The 15229-nt window shown below is 45.5% G+C and overlaps 1 protein-coding gene across 1 annotated transcript in view; it reads right to left on the bottom strand.

The window, feature by feature from the left end:
• STX12 (syntaxin 12) overlaps positions 1-15229 on the bottom strand; it is a 222213-nt gene that overhangs the window by 92159 nt on the left and 114825 nt on the right. The window contains exon 3 of the mRNA XM_086957486.1: positions 9420-9519. Coding sequence (XP_086813612.1) covers positions 9420-9519 — 100 coding nt within the window. The remainder of the gene's footprint in view (positions 1-9419; positions 9520-15229) is intronic.

Here is a 15229-nt window from a genome sequence, read left to right as displayed (position 1 = left end):
ACTCTCTAGAACCATAGTCCTCCTTACCTCTTTAGAACAGTGGCCCAGTGAATGTCACAAACAAGACATCCAGTCCACTTCTCTTGCAATCCCTCCAGGTCTACTACATTCTTATAAATGATCAGCGAGTCTACATACATGTCAACTATTGGCAGCCAGATCCATGATCCATCTAAAACCTCATTCAAAGAGCTTTGATCCACAGTGAGGTCTGCCCTCTCGTGCTCTTGCCTCTGATCATGTCCACATGGATTTTCTGTACCCATATAGTACAATCACTTCAGTATGGCATTTAGAAGATCCTCATTACCGTTGAATGACTTCTACAAATGCATATTATCTAATAAAAAAGATGCAGGAGGCGCCCTAATAAAATTTAGCAATGTTGTGATATTTTAAACTAATTAAAAGGAGATCAAGAGTCACTTCCTTGTGGAATATGATTTGATTCTTCCAGGCATCAATTGTAGATATTAGAAACAATTATTTTGTTTACAAGAAAAGTCCAGGACTCAGATTACTTTTTAAATGGATTCTTTACTTATTCAAGTCAGCAACTGACTGGATATAGTTGCTTATTAATTCACTAGCAGCTCTCATGTACTATATTGCAGCTTCATTACAGCTTCACTAACAATTAACTGTACTCATATCAGTAGTGGAGAAGTGTGGCTCAATGATTAGAGCGGCAGACCCTGATGCAGAGGTCTAGCCCGGGACCAGGGTTCAATTCCCCGCCTCGGTGGGTCTTGGGCTCAAAATTTCACGGACCTGATAATTCTCGCCTCGGTGCCTATTCCAATCATGGAGTCCCACTCTGCAACTCTGGGCAATAGCTTGCTTAATATCCACAACGGCCCCCACAACGCTAAGGATGCCTGGCCTCCACCTTGGGGGTGCCCAGGAGTGGACGCCTCACAGGGAAAGCCAGGATGGGTTCCACAGCGGTATTCGTACAAGCGCCTTGAGACCCTTGCGGGTGAGTAGTGCGCTATACAAGTATCAATTTACATTTAGTAGAGCAGCTCTCTACCTATTAACTGTACCCATATCAGTAGAGCAGCTCTCTCTCCCTAAATTAAGATCTGCATGGCACATGTCACTTCGTAGTCATTAATTCAAGGATGGAGGTTAGCTAGGTGCTGATCACGGGAGTCCAGAGTGTGTGGTTGCTATTTAGAGGTACACTCAAAACTGGTGTGCAGGTACTGCCTTCAAAATTTCTAACTTGATCTTCTCAAGCTCCAAAAGCAAAAGCAAGCATCAAATCGTCTAATTCTGTTTTTTTATTTCAGCTCTTTTCTTTCTATACATTCTGCCTCATTTCTGGTGCTCTGAATTGTCCCTCAACCTGAAGCCACAACATTTTTGCCCCCAACTTTTTGAAAATCTCTTACCCAACTCTAATTATTGCCTTCTATGAGCTAGTGCTTCACTATCTAAGGGCACAGGGTGAACAGCAGAATTCTGGATATGGCTAGCAGGGCAAATGGAATGCAGGGAAGCCAAGAGAAGGGTCCATCTATGACGTGTCTTTCTTCTAGCAGTTTCAGCAATTGTCTCTGGGTGAGCCAGTCTCATTAGCTCATACAATACTTCTGCCTTTTGCAGTCCAGCATCTGGATCAACCTATCTCTACAGAGCATGCTTACCTCCTCTGCAGACAAAGCCTCCCACCTGGCTTCCCCAAAGTTCTGGTTCTCTGCCATCTTGTACGATTTAGTTAACAATAAATGTCTTTAGTAAGCAGTGCTGAGATCCTAGACCTTTATCTGTCACACCTTGCCATCAGTACCTGTAAGTTCTTCAGGAGAGGTGCAACTCTAGGACAATTGGCCATCCCTGTGACATGTATTGCCACTGTGTAGGAAGCTGGCTTTATGTTACGTTGCCAATGTAAGGGCACACCATTCAAACAGTCCAGATGACCCTCAAGTGGTTTACAGGGACTATTATAATAAAGTGCTCTGTTTATGGTAGTGTGGTCGAGCAGCTTAGCCTTATCAGCGGGAAGTGTTAAGCATTTCGAATAAGTGAACTAATTTCAGAGACATCGAATTTAGAAGAAAAACAGTAAAATACTTGAACACATTTTTTTGAGGTTTGAACCGCGAATGCTACAATGTTATCCTATGGGAGGAAAACACGCATAGCAAACAGGTACTTGCAGTCAGATTTAATGTATGCCCTATGGGACTTATGGTGGTAGGAACAAAGGTCCAAAGTACCACCAGTAGTTTTCTCATACCTAACCTGGTGCATCGGTGCTGGTCGGGGGTGATAGCCTTGAGTGCTACACCGATAAAGTTAAGGAGGCCTGAAACAAAGAGGCTGCTAAGGGGACTTGGGGAAAAGTCTGACTGAACCAAAAGAGGGGCTCAGGTCATGGGGACCCCTAGGCCAAGGGGACATAGAAGTTGTGAATAGGGAGCTCGGCTGCAGAGGTGCTTGGCTGGCTGGCAGGTCGAGGCACTCACGGTTGTCGGTCGCTTGTAGCGCAGGGGAAAACAAGACAGCAGGACCACACTGTTCATGGGTCTCGTCAGTTTTGAAGTCCCTCATCACGCAGGAAGGCTTCAAAGGCAGTGGCGTCCGGGCTGGACGAAAAACAAGCCTTAGCTGATGCAAGCACCCTGGTACTCAAGGTATCGGTGTAGGGGGGGATCCTGGAGCGTCTAGCATCTGGAAACGTGGCAGAAAGACGAGGCTGACCTCTTAGAGACACATTAACATCCTCCTGAAGCCCAAAGGCCAACAACACGGTGAACCGGGTAGATGTGGTTGGTGCCTGCAAAAAGAGGGGGATGGCTTCCTTTACCCCAAGGGAGATAATAGCTGGTTGTCGAAGTGCTGGATATCCTCCATTTGTTGGGAAGGATGTACAGCCTCAGGACAAGACAGATATTTTCAAGTGTTAGGGAGCAAGCAGCAAGGCAGAGTTCAGCACCAGTTTCTTTGCAGGTCATTAGTTCTCACAGTGTTGTCTCTTCTTTGTCCTTCTTCAGTTCCCAGGAAGTTTAATTTGTCAGTCTGGGGGGCCCTAAATACTCAATTTAGGGACATGTAGGAGAGTATATAGCAGTAGCCAGTGGGCTACCTAACACTAGGATGACTACACCCCCAATATGACCATTTTCTGTGGCGACTGGGCAGAACCCTGACCCAGAAGTCACTATTTCACTAAAAACCAAGATGGTGAAACACTTCTTTGGTAGCACACCTTGGGGGATGTAACTAGCCTGTGAGTGAATCACACCTCCTAAATATCTAATTTCCCACCTGCTCTGGTGCCAAATGGTTCCCAGGGCAAGGGGTTGTATTCACCAGGTCAGGGGTGAGTCAGAGTTGCATATCAAAGGTGGCAGAGCGTTTGACGCCTCTGGCCTAGATATGCTAAATCACTAGCCATCCTCGCTGGAGGAGGTGAGAACACCTTCCACCAAGCAGGCACTGTTCCGGACCTCTGAGAGCGCGGGCTTGCCTTTGCAGTGGCTGAGAAACTCATCTGTGGCGGCAGGCTGGAGGATACAAGTCAGCCAACACGTTTAGAGACTAGCAAGGTTACAGGGGGCACCTCTAAGGTGCCCTCTGGGAACATATCTTCATAAATCCAATATTGGCATAGGTATTGATTTTAAGACAAGCTGTTTGATACCAAACACCATTAATTTCAGTGCTGCCATTATGTAGCTGAGTAACTCGTAATGACCAGTGCCCAGTACATACCTTTAAAATGGCTTTATGGTCACCTGCAATGTCTAGTAATGGGACTAGTCATCACAGGGACATATCTTCTGTTAATGCAGGTGTACCCTCATATGTACTATAATGCACCCTGCCTCAAAGCTCTAAAAGCCTGCTGCGGCGGTGACTTACATATAGTGTATGCAATGTCGTTTGGTATTGCACATAAGGAGTGGGCAATGTTGTGTTTCGAGAATGGTTTGCACCATTTCACACACCCTGCAAAAGCAGTCCGCATGCAGTTTGAGTATGGGTACCTTTGGGTGGAATAATACATGCTGCAGCTCTTAGGTGTCCTGTTTAGTACCCATGCCCTCGGTACCAAGGGTACCATTTACCATGGTTTTACAGGGGTGCTAAAGTCCTTGCCAATTAGGTTACAATAAATATTTTATCATTTTATGGAAAGAACACTGGCACTGAGGCTTGGTTAGCAGGGACCCAGTACACTTTCAATCAAAAGCATCAGCTCCAATGAGCAAACAAAAAGGGATGACCATGTCAAAAAGTGTCACTTTGCTACATGCTGTCCTTTGAAACACAGGGACCACACACCAGTGGGCCTTTACTTTGGCCCTAAGATACTCCAACAGCTTCTCAGAGGTCGATGACGTGACTAAAGTATCTAAACTCTGCTGGGATGAGATTCAAGGTAGTGAAACAAGGTGGGCAAAGGAAATAAGGAGTAGATCGACCTTTATTAGAACCTACATTCAGTCTGTGGCACAATTAATCCTGGTCCCCCTTCCCAGACACGCAAGTATTGAAAGAGTCTGCAGTGATGGTGATCAAGACTAATGACCTGACCTATCTGAGCAAAAACAGTCTATCAGCTTTTCAATCTCTACTGTAGGCCAGGACATTGTCTTTCCGTATTTGATGCAGTTATCAGACCCTGGCTTACTAAATGAAATCTTAAGGGCTAGAGTTGGATGTAATCCAATCCATTCATCCTGCACATGTTGGGCCAGGGTCCAGGATAACAGCGGTCTCTGTCCCTGCCCCCTGAGTGTAAAATGTCAAGTCAAGTCAAATATACTTTTATTTGATTCATTAAAAATCATTAAAGGATGGACAACCATCATGAAATGCAATGCTTTAAGTATACATTTTAAAAACGCTTTGAGGTCATCATCACAAGAAGAGGTAGCTAATTACATTAAAATAATGACAAATATAACAGTACATTTAGAAAATATGTGCAAATTAATTGGCTACTTGGCTAGAGTCGCTTTTTTCCAGTTCTTTTGCCACGATTTTCCAAAGTTTTATGGCTCTGCAGGACAGGGGAATAGACGACCTTTCAAGACACTTAATGACTGCTGCTATACATGTTCTTATTTGTTCCTTCCTTAGAGCCTCCTGAAGGATAGATTTTTGAGTTTCCAACAAGAAAGGGCAAGTACATAGTACATGTAGTAGTGACTCTTCCCCTTTACCACAGAGGCGGCATACCTTGGCCAGGTTTGTTTCCATTTTGGGGTCAGATCCTTTGAGGGGAAAGATCTCATTCGTAGCAACATCAGATAATACTTTTTCTGGTGGATGAAATGTTCCATCAGGCATTGTTGCAGCTTCAGCCCCTGGTAGGCATGTATCACAGCCCAGGCATGATGTTTTTAAGCAAAAGGTAGTTTTATCTGTTAATAAAGAGGTTCGTTTAATGGCGTTATTGACCACGCTTTTAAATCTGGTGTACGTTGCAGGGGTGAGCCAAGCATCCTCTAGCTGTAGTGCCGACAGGGATTCCTTCAGGGCTGTTATGGTTGAATTAACTAGACTCATTTGTTTTTCGATCTCGACCCAACAATGATGGGCTAGGGTGCTGTCTTCTGCTTCCCTCATCCTCCAGTAATATTTTACGAACGCGCCTTGTCTGGCCATGATCTGATTTGTTAGTCCATACTCTAGGCGGATTTGTGCCTGTGAGGTATGTAGCGGTATTGAAAACAGTTTCTTAAAAAGTGTGGATTGTGCTGTGTTTAGGACTGTGGCATCTTTAATGTTAAGAATTGCCGAGCTGTATGAGATGGAAGGTAGAAATTTAGTGGCAATCACTTTCAGCAGATGGTTGGTGGAGCATCCTATGAGTTTTTTCCTAAGGGTTTTGAAAGCGAATAACAATTGTTTGGCTTTCAAACGGTCTTGGTCCAAGTGTAACTTAAAGTTAAGCTTGCAATCTAGAAAGCCTAGGTATTTATAGCACACAATCCTTGTCAGTGGTTGCTTAACCAATTTCCAGGAAAAAGCGTGCCTTTTCGATGTTTTATTGAATTTGGAGAAACGCATAACTTTTGTTTTTTGGTGGTTAATCAGAGGCTGTTTCATGGTAGTGTAGGCTCCCAATTCTGTAACCAGTTTCTGCAGGCCTACAGGAGTTTGTGCTAGCAAGACAATGTCATCTGCATATTGGAGACACAGTGTTGGTATTTTGCCCAATTTTGGAGGGTCAGCTTGGATTAACCGAATACGCTAATCAAGATCGGAGATGTAAAATGCGCTCTACTGCATAAACTTATGGACTGTGTTTTTTTAATCTTTCGAACTGTATTACATTTTTAAATATGAAACTGTTCAAACTGCTGAGATATCAGAAATGCGTTATTTAGATGTGGCAGTAAGAATTGCTCAGTTTTTACAGTCTGTCAAACAGAGTTTTATTGATGAACTGTAGTAGCGGGGGTGTCGGCGGGTTAGATGGGTTAAATCATCGCGTTTAACTGTTTTATGAGTTTTTTAGAATGTTTTAGGGATAACTTTCTAAATAAACTTGTTTTCTACCGAAACAATCACAGACACCACTGAAAGAACAATGCACAGCCAGGTACCTTCTCTTCAGGCTTTGACTTTCAGGCAGTAGTGAGGTTGAAGAAAAAAAAGCGCAATCTTGCCGAGAAGTGTGGAGTACAGCACTTCACTCGGCTAGCTCATTAATCACAATATACTGTCCAAGTGGAGCTATTTTTTTGTGTGTAAAACAAGACTTTTTTTGCATCAAAATTATGCTTAATAAATTTATAAAGCCTATGGATCATTTGTTACTTTGCTAAGTGTTGCATTTGTTCTAACAGTGACTAGGTACTTAACATGCTGCACACAACTGAAACAGGGATCCAACCAGGGTGTAATTTAAGCTACAGTCAACTTGTAGTGGCTTCGGATTTAGTGGGTGCAGGAATAACAGTTCAGTTATAGTAAGACTTTTCAGAGTTCAGTGAGTGCTGCAGTAGAATGACGAGAGCAGCCTAAGACTGACATGGTCTGTGCTGGAAGCAAGTGTGTTGTTCTTTTCCCTTGCAGTGTCATTCATCAAGACGATAGTCAAGAACATAGTCCTCATGATGCTGTTGTGATCCCACAGAGAATTATTCGTGTCAGCTGGGGAGAAACAATGGTACTGAGGCAGAAGATCATTTTTTCACAAACTCCAGATGTTCACAGGGACTGCTCAGATGGGCTCTTATGTGATAGCACAACTGGCCGTAACACATAAGGGTGTGGTTGCTTTTGGAGATTGTCACAGGTGCACTGATGCATGAGGTGGCACACAGGCCTCCACACCAGAGTGCAGCCACTAAAACTTTGTCAGGAGTCGTTATGGAGGAAGTGGTGTGTGCAGCAACACACAGGGCCATGTAGCACAATAGGGTCGCACTCGCTCATACACTTCATTGGGCTGGGTGGTGTAGGCAGGCTCAGTCCTTCTGAACTCCTCCTGGAGGTATGCTGGATCTCTCCAGGGGACACTAACAAAGTTTCACCCTTACCTACACTGGCATGCACAGCTTTTTTATGTAAAAAGTACAGTGGATAAACTAAAGAGATCAGCTTATATTCCGCACACTTGGATACAAACAAACCTGCAACTCTAATTCAAAGTTGTTTTTGAGGTTTTGGGGGGTGATAATTGAATAAAAGCGAATTTCTTAATCTTGTACAGCATACCCCTTGCATCTAGCCCACATGGGCAGAGTTTCTTAGTTTATGTGGATAAGAACCCAAACGCACTCTGGCCAATTAGGTGATGTTACTCTCGATTCATCATCAATGGGGTAACCCTGTATTCCTCAGAATCTGGGTATCATGTAGTACTAATTCATGTTTAAGTACGGGGGTGGCAGAGAGTCCATGTCTGTAAGGTGGGCAGCCCTTGGCTAAAGTCAATTTTCAAGTGTTGCTCCTCTGCAGCAGCAAGGTCATCCCTTGGAAATGGCTTGGTGAAGTTTCAGTGAGCACAAATGATCCTTTCCTGTTCCATTCACTGAATGTGAATTCAAACGCAGACTCTTGTACTTGGCTTTACAGTAGGAAGGAAATGGGAGAGCAGTGCAGGAAGGAAGGAAGGAAGGAGAGGAGACAACAGCACTGACTAACACTAACCGTTTTGGAGCAATCTTCTACCTCAGACTACATAAAGGAGATCAAAACCATGGGCTGACCACTTTTTATCTATCAAAGAACTCTCATGAACACCGCATACAACAAGGGGAAATCAGGGGAAGGTAATGCCAGACTGTCAAAATTTGCAGTTATAGCCATAATAGAGCTTTCTCAAAGGGTTCAGTTAAGAAGGCCAGAATGCCAAAACTAATAAACAGTTGCTACCAGACTCAAGTACTGCCCAGCCTGGTCAAGGAGCCTGTATACACTCACAATGAAAAGAGTACCTCTCTGGGAGTATCCCATCGTCCAATGGAACCCAATACTCTGAGTGAGCAATGTATCAAAACTAAAGAACAAGACCCTTCACACGTTTCATTTTCAGGAAAACACAAGGGATTTGACAGCACAGATGCAGTTAACATAACATATTGTTACTACAGGATACCCGGCACATAAACATCTGAAAAGAATACAGAGTTCCCTTGCAATGAATGTCATTAAAGGATGAATGACATTACCAGCCCGCGTAACTTTGGGGAGGGGGGCTACTTCTAATTTCATGATGTAAAAGTATCTCATGATGTTTTCTGTATGGACCATCACCACCCTGGATCACAGTATTTGTAGAAGTCTTTAATAACAAGAATATTGTTTTAGGAAACCATATGTACATGAGCACAGACATACCAAAGTTGTGATTTAAGGCACTAACAGAGAGATCCCTCCAATGTGCTCCTCACCCACACTCTTGAAGAGTACGATGGCACACCTGAATGGGTTCCACAAAATAAGGAGCTCATGGCAGTAGGAATTACTTCTGTTTCCACATTTACCAGACCAGTGGCTGTGGGAACAATGACATATTTTCTTTTTTAAATTGTTTCAGAGACATAATCGGCAAAATTTGTTAGGTGAACAATTACACAATTCAACACATGCACGACTGCCGGATCCCACCTCCCAACTGAAAAGATTGAAGACATTCCAACTACAAAACAGTCTTACTTTTTGAAGTCCATTACGACATGTCTTCTGTCTTGAATGAGAAGGGTGCCCTATGATGAAACGTGTCACCACTGGTGGGTGTGGGTCCTCCGTCCTAAATCAGAACTCTGTTGGAATACATCTCATTCCCATGATCTAATCAGGGCCCAGGTTTGCTATACCATTTGGTTTCATACAATATGCAGGTTGTACAATACACGCTCACATTACACACCAAAAAGCATTCTGTACAGATGGTTTTAAATGGCCAAGCTCCATCAAAAAAGTTTCTATTATTAATTACTAACCTGTTCAGAAGAAGAGAGCGGAAGGGGGAGGGATCCGAGCTCCTTTAATAATTTGTTTGTGTCCTTTGCAATCTGATTAGTGGAATGCTGTATCTGTTGACTTTAAAAGAAAATTGTTACCATTAACATCAAGCTATAATAATAAATCTCAGAAGAGCCAGTGCCAGAGTCACAGTTTCAGAATTAAATGAAACAGAATATGTGCCTGTTTATCGAATAACATTTTGATAGGCTGAGGAATAAAGCAACACCATCACTGGAAATCTTTGAAACTACTACACTTCCATGAAGGTTCTGCCACAGCCAACTCATGTCTGGCACTACTTTGTACTCTCTACCTTCTTGCATTTATTGGGTTTTTACAAGAACAATAAGTTAGTGAAGGCAGAACGTGTGCTTCGTTAAATAAGATAATATCAGGCGTGAGAGTGTCTTGCTAATAAAGGATACATTTGAATTCATGATCCAAATTCCAGAGTAATAACCACACTGGACATTATTAATGCTTTGCTCTAACTGGAAGTTTTGCTGATCTCTTTTGAGAATGGAATTACAAACAAGCCATCAAAAACTAACAGTCCCCATCCATAAGACAACCTCAATTGCTATACTTCCACACCGAGTGAACTCATTGGTGTTTAAATGTATTTGTGCTAATGTCAAATCATTAAACTGCAGTAGCCATCTTCTAATTAGACTATATAATGCATTAACCTGAAGCTCTTGCCTCCTCCTGAGGTGGGATAGGCTGTTGACACCCGAGATGCGATTTTGAGAAAGTCCTCAAGTGAAAAAAAGGGAAAAGAGTTTTCCATTACTATACAAACAAATGGCCCTTTCAATTTCACTGCTTCTCATGATCTTCCTGCACCCGCCACTTGAGGTAACTACATTTTTACTCATATGACAACTCTAAACGCTTCCAATAACGGCTATAAATGATGGTATTTCCAAGTTTCGGCAAGTTCCTGTCATTGAAAACTGGCAGGTGGATTAATGTCCTCTTTCAAGAAATTTTTAAAAAGATACATCTTGCAAACTTAACTGAAACGCTGATGAATTGAGATTTCTTCAACGCTGGGCGGACTACGGCTTCTTAATTGTGAGCATACCTCGCCAGGGATAGTTTACTGGATGCAATGCAGTCCAGCACCCATCTCCATCATGTGTTCAAAACTACACTTTCAAACTTGAAGCATATCAGGCTAGGTATTTGATACCATCAACTTATACTCTTTAGTTCATGCTACAGTAGGTAGCAGGGTTTGGCAGTTCCGTCATGAACTGGTCACAATCTTTTCTTTCAAAAATGTAGTCCTACATAAAAAGCAAGACTTTTTTTTTCAAAACAAATTTTATTGATCGATTGCACACAATGTGCAGCTCCCCACATTCAGGAGAAAACTGCAAACAAATCAACAGCAGCAAATGATTGGCAATCTATACATCTTTTGGCTTCCCTCTTCCCCCCCTCCCTGTCCCCAACTTCCCCCTCCCTGTCCCCATCTCCCCCCTCCCTGTCCCCATCTCCCCCCACCCGGATCCCTCCCTAGCCCACTGCACGATACCGTCTCACTCTCAAATAGTTTCATATGTAAAACAGAGTACACAGTTCCTCAATTTCGGCCCCCGTCTACTATCTCCGAGCAATCTTCACATTCTTCCGGTGGTTCTAACCATAGACCCCTATATTCCGACCACCTCTTCCATATTTTGTAGTGTTTCCTAGGGCAGCCCCGGGCTTCAAAAATAGGACGCTCCAACCCCATACAAAAACCCAGTCCCTTTTTCCTCACCACTACCGGCGGTGCCTGTGTATCTTTCCAAGCTTGGGCCACATCTCTCTTAACGACAGTGAGGCCCAACAGCAGCAGATGCCTTTTTTATATGTTACCCCCCACCCCCTCTAGAAAATGTAAAAGACCTAATTGTGGGGTACGCAAAAGTTCCCATCCCAACACCTCAGACAAACAGTCCCACACCCCTTTCCAGAATATAACCAAGACACTACAGCTCCACACAGTGTGAAGTAGGGTGCCCACCTCTTGACCGCACCTCAAACAGTCCAGAGACGCAATCAAACCCACCTGCGACAGCCTTTCCCTAGTGTAATAAGCTCTGTGAAGATATTTGAATTGGATAAGTCGTAAGCGTATTGCAATGGCTGCACCAAGGGGGGCATCAAGGGCTTCCCGCCAATCTTACTCTTCCAGCGTTCCGATATCCCTTTCCCAGGATTCCCTCGAATCGTGTACGGAGGAACAACGTGTAACTAGAGTCTGGTAAATGCGGGATATTTTCTTGTCTTCAAATTCCCCCATAAAAAACTTTGCCTCTAGTGGACTAAATTAAGGTAAGGAGTCAAGTCCTTCCAGGCTAGGTGCAATGACATGGCGGAACTGTAGATATTTGAAGAATTGGGTTCGAGGCATGCTATATTCCTCGCTGAGGTCTTGAAATGATTTAAGGGCCGTGCCAGACATAACATTACCCAGTGTTGAAATTCCTATGCAGTCCCAGCCCCTAAAGCCCTGCAGTGACGCCAGTGCAGGCAGATTGCCATTACGCTATAGGGGGGTCTCTTCCGTTAACGTACCCCACCATCCCATGCGACGCAGCACCTGCCTCCAGACCTGAAAGACTAGCTGGGTAGCCTGCGGCAACCGTCTCTTCAACCGCACCGAGTATAAAATAGTGTGAAGAGTGTCGGATCCCATAGGAAAGCGCTCAAGAGCATAGGCCGGGTCCCCCCTGTCTCCATACCACCATTCGTTCAGGATCAAAAGATGGGAGGCCTGATAGTACGACAGGATATCAGAAGTTGCCAGCCCACCACAGTATGTCGATAAAAAGCAGGTGCGCAGCGCAACCCACACTGCACCCCCCGCCCAAAGAAAGTGCACAAGCACCGAAATTACCTGCCTAAACCAATGAGGTGAAATCGGGTAAGGGTGGTTCTGCAATTGGTATAGCGGACGTGGGAGAGTGACCATCTTAAAGATCGCCGACCGGCCATATATAGTCAGGGGCATACGGGACCACGTCTTTATCTCCGTTCGAACCCGGTCCCAGACCGGCACTATGTTGCGTTCCCAGGAGACCATGGAGGATTCAGACAGGAACACTCCTAAATACTGAAGGCCCCCCACCGCCATCTGCAACGCGGAGGCCCATGGTCCAATTCCCGTGCGGTCTCCCAGCACCCACAAGGTGGATTTACGAGGATTCAAGTAGAGTCCAGATGTTTCACCAAAGATTTGCATTTTCTCTAAAATACGCGGTCCCGACCTATTAACGTTAGTGATGAAAAACAGGACATCATCGGCGTACATCGCGATTCTATCCGAAGGGCCGGCCTCCCATTCAAAGCCTTTCAATTGTGCGTCTATGCGCACCCAGGCCGCCCCGTTGGCGAACAACTACGGCGACAAGGGGCATCCCTGCCGAGTACCTCGCCCTATGGAAGCCGTCAGGTCTGTGTAAAGTAGTTTTAGGTACGACAAGAAACGGGGCCCGAGGTTAAGACGAGACAGGAGAGCAAACAGGTAGACCCAACTCAACAAGTCAAAAGCCCTATCTATATATCTGCCAACAGGAGCGCTGCCTGCTTCCCTGTGCCTCTAATCGCCTCCACTATAACATGAGCACGTCTGATGTTATGTCTCGTTGCCCTATGGGGTATAAACCCAGCCTGATCCGGATGGACCAGCTCTGTTATATAAGGAAGGAGACGATTCGCTAGCGCCTTGGCCAGTATCTTTGCTTTGATATTTAGGAGGGAGATGGGGCGGTAAGACTCATGCCGTTCCGGGGGCCTACCAGGTTTGTGGAACATCACCACCTCTGCATGTCTCCAGTCTGCCGGCAGTCGACATTGCTCTCTAACCGCCTCCAACGCTGCCCTAATGTGCGTTCCCAATTGGAGGTGGTATTTCTTAAAAAATTCACTCTGGAACCCATTCGGCCCAGGTGCCTTTCCGGTATTAAGCTCCCCTAGGGCCGTGCCCAGCTCTTCAGCAGTTAGGGGGAGTTCCAGAGGCTCCCGCACCTCTTCCAATACCGCACGTGGTGGCAGGTCCGCAATAAACTCATCTACCACTGCTGCAGGGAGACACTCCTGCCGAACATATTGTGCTGCATAATATTGTGCAAAACTGTCCGCTATCTCCCTGGGGTCCGTGATCGAGGCCCCGGCCGCATCTGTGATCCCCGGCAGCGTCTGCGTCTGAAGCGTATTTTGGCAGAGCCTATGGAGCATAGTGCCAGATTTATCTCCCCACTGATATATTCTGCTACGCGTCCCCAACCACACCTGCTGAGCCTCGTCCAGTAACAAGGACGCATAGGACTGCTGTGCCAGTAGTAGCTGCCCCACCTCCCGAGCTCCACTACATCGCCCCTCTAGTCTCAATATGTGCTGCGGCCTTCACCAATTCCTCTCTGCGCTTTTTACGGGCTGCTGCACACCAGGCGATGTCCACTCCACGCAGTGTGGGTTTCAGGGCCTTCCAAAGTGTCACAACATCTGCAACCGACCCCACATTATCTTCCCAGTAGTGGGCTATGGCCTCCCCCATGTGTTTTCTATAATCCTCCTGCTGAAGAATTTGAATTTGAATTTGAATGCAGATTTGTAAAGCGCATAGCTACCCTGGGGCGTCCCAGCGCTGTCAATCGACCTGTAGTTCCGGAGGGGGGAAGAAGAGGTGATGTATTATGGGAAGAGCCATGTTTTTAGTTGCCTTCGAAAGACAAGTAGGTTGTGTTCTCTTCGGATGGAGAGTGGAAGGGAGTTCCCCAGCTTTGGAGCATTGTAGGAGAACAATCGCCCCCCAGAGCGGGCCTTTTTTATTCTGGGGACGCTGGCCAGGGAGAGGGAGTCTGATCTGAGTTGTCTGTTAGAATGATGGGGTTTGACGAGGGATCTCAGAATCGGCGGGCCTCTGCCTTGCATTATTTTGTGTGAAATGCAAAGGGTCTTAAAGGTGATCCTTCCCTTAATCGGGAGCCAGTGTAAGCTTTTGAGGGCTGGTTTGGCAGAGCATCTAGATTTGGTCCCGGTCAGGAATTTGGCGGCGGCGTTTTGGGCGCATTGCAGTCTGTTAATGACCGATGCGGGGCCCCTAGATAAGGCTGTTTCCATAGTCCAATCTGGAGTTCACCAGCCCCTGCATGAGCAGTTTCCTGGATTGGAAGGGGATTAAGTGGAGGATTTTCTGCGCTGTTTGAATGAGGCCGAAGCAAGTGCCTGTGGTTTTTCTGGCCTGGACTTTAAAGTTGAGGTCTTGGTCCAACCATATACCAAGGCTTTTGACTTCGGATTTGGGGGTGGGAGGTGATCCCATGCAGAGTGGCCATGAGAGGGATGGAGGGAGTTTGCGTGGGTTTCCCAAGAGAAGGATCTCGGATTTCTCTCCGTTTAATTTCAGGCGTGATTCGCACATCCAATGGAAGATGTTCGAGACAAGTTGACAGGTTGTCCAGGCTTTTACTCGACTGGTTTATGGACACTACCAGTTGGGTATCATCGGCATACATGACTGTTTTTATGCTGAATGGGGTTATAATGTCTTCTAGGGGAGACATGTAGACGTAAAAAAAGTGTGGGGGCTCAGGGAGGAGCCCCGGGGGACCCCACACTGGAGAGGGAGGGCTTTGGACTTAACTGTGCCATCGGACACCTGGAAGGTTCTGCCTTCCAGGAAGGATTTGATCCAGGACAGGGCGGTGCCGGAAACTCCTACCATGCTGAGCCGGTGGATGAGGATGGCATGGTCTACCGTGTCGAAGGCGGCACTCAGATCGAGGAG

The sequence above is a fragment of the Lissotriton vulgaris genome, chromosome 2_1 (genome assembly GCF_964263255.1).
Source record: "Lissotriton vulgaris chromosome 2_1, aLisVul1.2, whole genome shotgun sequence".
NCBI classification, from domain to species: Eukaryota; Metazoa; Chordata; class Amphibia; order Caudata; family Salamandridae; genus Lissotriton; species Lissotriton vulgaris.
The sequence above is the reverse complement of the archived record's forward strand: the minus strand, read 5'-3'. Positions and strand labels throughout refer to the sequence as shown.